At 58.4% G+C, this 5,987-nt stretch overlaps 1 protein-coding gene across 1 annotated transcript; it reads right to left on the reverse strand.

Moving 5' to 3' along the window:
- Positions 1–1,481: 1,481 nt before the first annotated feature.
- NCLIV_016560 (hypothetical protein) lies at positions 1,482–5,882 on the reverse strand (the record flags this gene model as incomplete). The annotated part of the gene is made up of 1 exon (XM_003881848.1): positions 1,482–5,882. The coding sequence occupies one exon, from the start codon at positions 5,880–5,882 to the stop codon at positions 1,482–1,484; it is 4,401 nt and encodes a 1,466-aa protein (XP_003881897.1).
- Positions 5,883–5,987: the final 105 nt, after the last annotated feature.

Below are 5,987 nucleotides of genomic sequence, written 5' to 3' on the forward strand. Positions count from 1 at the left end.
ATAGTGATGCTGATTTAGAGAATCCTAGCACGAATGCTGGTTTGTGTCCTGGCACCGCATTTGTTGCGAATACCCAGTCTAATCCTCTCTCAAGTACCAGTTATGCTTCCATGACGCACGCTAACAATGCTTTCACACGCAGTGACAACGGCGCGTTTTTGACTGCCTCCTCGGCGCCCTTTCTTGCGGCTGCTAGCGAGGCAGGGAGCGATGGGGGGAATCGGGACACATCGTTCGGGTCCTCCGCCCGAGGGACTCTCGGGGGGAAAGGAAGACCCTTCCGCTTCTTTTCGCTCCGTGCCAGGACACGGCGTCGCCGCGACTCTCACGAAGGTCCGTTTGCTGGCTTCAGAGGAAATGACGGGTTCGCGCAAGGCCGTGATCTCAGGCGTCCTGACGCCATTGAGGAGCCGTTGCCCGCGGGACAAGAGCCGAGCTCTTTAGGGGCCCCGGCGCAAGATGCTCGATGGGCCTCTGAGTTAGGCGAGAGTAGGCCAACACACGCGGGGGTTTCAGAGGACCGTCGATTGACCCGGGACCTTGAGCTCTCACGGCCAGAGCGGGGGCGGGATCCGACGCTTGGCCAGGGAGCGCCAGGCGATGGCCGGGGTCGGGACCAGTGCGCACTTGCGACCGCTGATGCGCATCTCGCTCGCCATTTAGATGCAGATAATGGCGTCCGGGAGAGCACGGAAAGGACGCGCTTGACCGAGCGACAGGGGCGTCAATCGAGAGGTGCTTCACAGGATGGCAGAGAAAGAGAGTATGGCACTGCCTCGCAGCATATGAGTGCGGACGGGCCAGGACGGCTTATGTCTGGCGTTGACGGCGAGGGAGTGACCGGCAACAGAAAAAATCTGGGACGAATTCTGACTGCTGTGCGATGGCGGAAAACTGCACAGGGCTAACAGGCCGTTACACAGTTCGAAACTTGTCTACGTGCGTTATATTCGTGACAAACTGCAACTCGACGTGGACCAGCCTATGTGCTAGGGCACATATGCTCCCGCGGAGACAAGCGTGGCAACTCTGCGTCAACGGTTTGTGGATACAACACGTTCATATGCTCAGTGGTTTCACCACAGGGCACACCCCTGCTTGAGGTAACAGAGGATGCTTCACTGAAGCAGGAGCGTCTCAAGGGGCGAGATTCGTAAAGCGATCTTGTCGAACTCAGTCTGCTGTGTACCCCTTTTGCCGATTCCCGTCATCTTCCCACCTGCCTAGTGGGGGATCACACACAAGCGAGAGAAAAAGCCCAGTCATAGTTCCACTCGCGCACCAGGCCAACGCTCCTCGCATCTGCTCAATCATGCTTGCGCGACACGCGAACATACCATAGTTCCGCAGCCGTTTCTTAGATATACCGGCTTTGCCCCATAAAAGCCCGTCCTTTCGGTGACGGAACCTGTCAGCTGCACTGCTGTGCCCGCTACAAAAATCATTTTCGAAGCAACACCGCGATTTATACAATATCTCGATTAGGTATCGGCGCTCGACTCCTTTGGCGCTCTGGCCTCATCGCTTTTCTGCTCCTCCTGCGTCGTGGGGACGGCGGCCGTTCCCGGCGTTGTTTCCTGATTCGGCGCTGAAGCCCCAGAGGCCTTCACGCCCCGTAGCTCCATGACGGCCTGTATGTCTGGTGCATGGTCGTTACTGGGGAGAGGATCCCATCGCTTTTCCGGGTTCTTCACATTGGCTCTCGCTGTATCGTAAACAATGCTTGCATACTCTTGCACCGCACTCTGGCCTATTGTTTCTTCCTCTTGGATGGCTGCGGTCAGGAGGTCTGCTGCTTGCTGGACCCTCTGTCTCGTATCGGAATCGTGTATTGCGTTGGCTGCATCAGACAGCCCCCATTCGGCAGCTTTCTCCTCAAGTAGCGTCACAGATACAAACGCACTCGCCAAATCGAACGCTAATTTCGTGCGCTCGTGTTGTCTCTTTGCCTCGTCTGGGTCAGAGGGAGGTCTCCACCATCGCTGCTCTACCGTTGAAAGAATAGTTGCGCCTGTAGATTTCCAGACTCGTAGGCGGTCCTGTAAAATCTTAACAACGCTCACGGGATCCGAAGCTGGAAGAGGCTCTCCTTCAGCGGTGTACACAACTTCCTTCGAATCAGGGTTGTACCCGTCTTGGTGGGGGAAGGGTGGAAGCGCGATGTGGGGCACTGGTGGCAGAAGCCACTGCGATATTGAATCGCTTCGCATGGTAACCTCCCTGGACAGCACTTGTAGTCCCACTGAACTCGCCGTTTCACTGGCGTCTTGCAAATATTCCACAATACTAGAGAGCAACGATGGTTCCGTGCCTCTTCCCCCAGGTGCTGCTGTGTCAGATCCCGCGCCATCCTCTTGCTGCCTGCTTTTTTCCAGCTCATGTAATCCATCTGCAACCTCGCACAGGGCATCAAGTCGGCAACATGTTTCCGCCTGAAACAGCACGAATTTAGAAATCAGGAAGAAATCGTCCACACCAAAATCGTCTCCCGCGTCGCTACCAGCGAAAGATTTTTCCACAAATTGTTCTCCCCCCGGCATCTCATGGAAATTCTGTACTCCCTCGCGATAATCACGAAGCACGCCTTGTACCTTGCGCGTTATACTCAATGCCATGGCGTCGAAATCCACAGTTGGGGAAGGCGACGCCTTCGCTCCGGGGCCCCTCGGCAACTTTCCTGAGACCCCACCAGCCGCTCCACCATCCTGTTCTCTCCCGCCGTCAGCAGACCGAGCAGCAGGTTTTGAAGCCTTCTTGCCACCCTCTGCTCCCGCCCCTGTAGCCTCCCAATGTGTGCGATGCCTGGTTCTGCCGCGGGCCGGCGTTGTGTCCTCTTCAGGGACAGGTGCTGGAGGTTCCGACTCCGGCTGTTCCTCCTTCTGACCTTTCTTCTTCGGTTTCTTTTTGGACTTTGTCGAAGGCACCTTGGGCCGAGCTCCTGTTCGCTCTGCCTCCCTCTTTGCCGCCGCCTCATCAGTCGCCTCGTCAGCCCCAGCGACGGTCTTCTGCTCACCCGCCTCTTCAGCCCCCTCACCTTGTTCACTCTGCTGCCCTGGCGCTCCCGCCGTTCCCTCGGCGCCGGCCTGCGCGTCGCCGTCTCCCTGTTTGTCTACATGTTTTCCGTCTCCATCAGGGGCGTCTCCCCCCGGGACTGATCGCACTGTCTCCGCAGCTCCGGCTTCCGAGGCGCCAGCTGACGGCTCACCGTCTCCGCCTTTCGTCTGCCGCCCCTGCTTTCCACCAGTCTTTTTCTGCTTCCGTTTTCCCGCACCGCTCTTTTTCTGTTTGCTCTCGTCTTTCTCGGAGGCTGGCGCCGGAGGCTGGTCCTGATCGCCGTCGTCGGAACCGGTTGCAGTACCGTCCGCCCCATGCTGTCCGCCTTCGCCACTCCCAGTCTCCTCAAGTGACAATATGGGTGCACCACCTTTGCTGTCTCCTTCCATGCGTGTGTCTTCGTCTTTCGGTTTTTCAACATCTCGCTTCTCACTCTCCGTCGCCGTACTGGTCTGACTGGCAGCCTCCTCGCCTCCTCCATCGGTTCTCGTGGTTTGCTTATCCGCCCCTTTTTTGGCCGTCTTCTTCCTTCCTTTCTCCGCACTCGATCGTTCTGCTTCGCTGCTCACTCCTCGGCTCCCACGTTGATCGCCTGCCTCCTTCCTCTTTCGATCTTCCTTCTCCTTCCTCTCCGTCTCCTTCCTCTCCGTCTCCTTCCTCTCCCTCTCCTTCTTCTCTGCTTCCTCCTTCTTCTTCCCCTGTTGTTTCCTGTCCCCTCCTCCACTCGACGATCCCGTCCCTTTCTTCCTCTTCTCATCGTCTTTGTCGTCGTCGCCCGGCCGTCGTCCGCCCCCGCCGGAACCTCCAATTGCCCCTCCACTCCCGCCCGTTTGCCCCGAATCCCCACCACGTCTTTCCACATCCTTCGACGATTCGCCTCCACCTCCTTTCTCAGACCCTGGACCGCTCCCGCCCTGACCTGTACCCCGCTGCCGGGTCTTCCCCGCGCCGCCTAGCCCCGGTTTCCTCTCCCCTGCCGGCGTACTCGGTGCATGCCTTGACAGACCGTCTGTCCTCCACCCTCCTCGCCTGCCTCCCGCGGTCCGATCTATGCTTTGGAAACGGTTGGTGGGTCTCCTGCCAGGAAAGCCAGGCCCGCTGGGTTGGTTGCCTCGCTCGACTGACGTCTGTCGACGCTGGCTCGAAGGTGCCCGGCCTTGCAACCCTCCTGCTCGATCTCGGCCATGCAGTATTTTTACCGAGACCGATCCCCTCGAGGATCTACTCGGCGGCGGCTCCGATGTCGACCGCGAGGGACGCTGCAGGACCGCACTGTATGTCGGTCTGTTTCCCCAGTCTCCAGTCGCGCCGCCGTCTTGTGTTGCTGTCTCTTGTTCACCACGCTGTTGTGTCAAAAACGTGTCCCATGCCGAACTGGTGCTTATTGCCGACGAGAACGGATTCCATCCTCCTTCGGAGTCCTCCTCTCCTCGCAGGACAGACAGCGCCTCCTCCAGCGAAGAGTTGTCTTGTTCATCTTCTCCGCCGCTCGTGCCTATCTTGAAGAACGCGCTCCTGCTCTGCACCCAATCGTCGTCTTCATCGCCTTCGGTCTGTTGCTCGGAATTGCCTGATTCGAAAATTGTTCCCAAGGAGGATCCTTTCCCTCTCCAAGAGGTCAGTCCAGCGAAGAGGGAGGTGCGGGGCCTCCCGGGCCCTGTGTCGTAAACGGGCACATCTCTTGGGCCGCTCCGGCTGCTCGTTGTGGATTGGGTGATTTGAATGTGTTTCCCTTCGCTGCCACCTTCCTGAGTCCTTCCGTGTCCACTGCTACCTCCAGAGGGTGTGGTGTCGCCAGGCCTTTTGTTCAGTACGTCAGCTTCACCTCCATTCTCGACGGCCTCGGCCTGGGCACGTATCCTGGCATAGAGATCGGTGAGCTCCTGGAGGGCTGCTCTTACATAATCGGCGCTATGCACTGCCTTGGGCAATACAGATGACGCTTCCGCAGCCAGGTTCATCAACTGGCTAGCGAAATGACGGAGCCAGCCGGCCTCTGCAGATCTGGACCCTGGCGGATGCTCAAAATGTGCCAATCCGCTGAACGAAGACGCGTCTACTTGGCCACCGTGATGGTCTCCTGGCGGGTCACCCCCCCAGCCTCCCACTCCCAAGACGTAGGAAGTCGTCCCTACTGCAGGCGCCCGTGCGCCTCCGGTTGGGGCTTCCCTCCCTTGGTCATTTTCACCCGAACTCGCCAACAGCCCGGCACTCACAGCTCCGCTCTCTCCTGGGGACTCGCAGAAAGAGCCCTTGATCTCTTCACTGGATTCTGTATCCGTCTGAGATTCACCGCTGCCGCCATTCCCATCCGCTGCCGCCAGACGGCGCGCATGTCGAGTTGCCGACGAAATTGAAACAGAGAGCGGGAAAAGAGGCCTCCCCTCGTGTAGGCCAGAGGAGGCTGTTTCCGAACTCTGGCCAGCAAGTCGAGACGGCAAGATGCAGCGAAAAGCATATTTGGTGAGATAGATGCCCAAGCTGACGGTGATAAACACAGACAGCAGTCGAAGCCCGAGACGCCTGTCTGGAAGAATAGCGTGACGCCCGCCGAGTCTGGAAAGCGAGAGACCTCGACGACTCCGTCGAGCCGCCCCTGTCGGCGATGGTTCGTGATCGCCGGCGTCGACGCCAGAGAGTTGGGAGGTGGAGGAGAATCGACGTCTGTCGGGACTGCCTGGTCGAGTGTGCACTGCTTCAGTCGCCTCTTCAGCCATGAGCTCCGTTCCTCGACGCGAGAGGTTCTTCTGCTGGGAAGACGTTGAGGACGCAAATGCGCCATACCCTTGTCGGGCCTCCACCGACGGAGCTGGCACCGGACCGCTCATCGTAGACTTGCCCAAGGAGATACGCGACACCGTAGATCCTTATATGTCACACTAGGAAGCTCACATCATCATTGGAAATAAAAACTCTTTGGAGTGACAGAGTAT

The sequence above is a fragment of the Neospora caninum genome, chromosome VI (assembly GCF_000208865.1).
Source record: "Neospora caninum Liverpool complete genome, chromosome VI".
Taxonomy (NCBI): domain Eukaryota; phylum Apicomplexa; class Conoidasida; order Eucoccidiorida; family Sarcocystidae; genus Neospora; species Neospora caninum.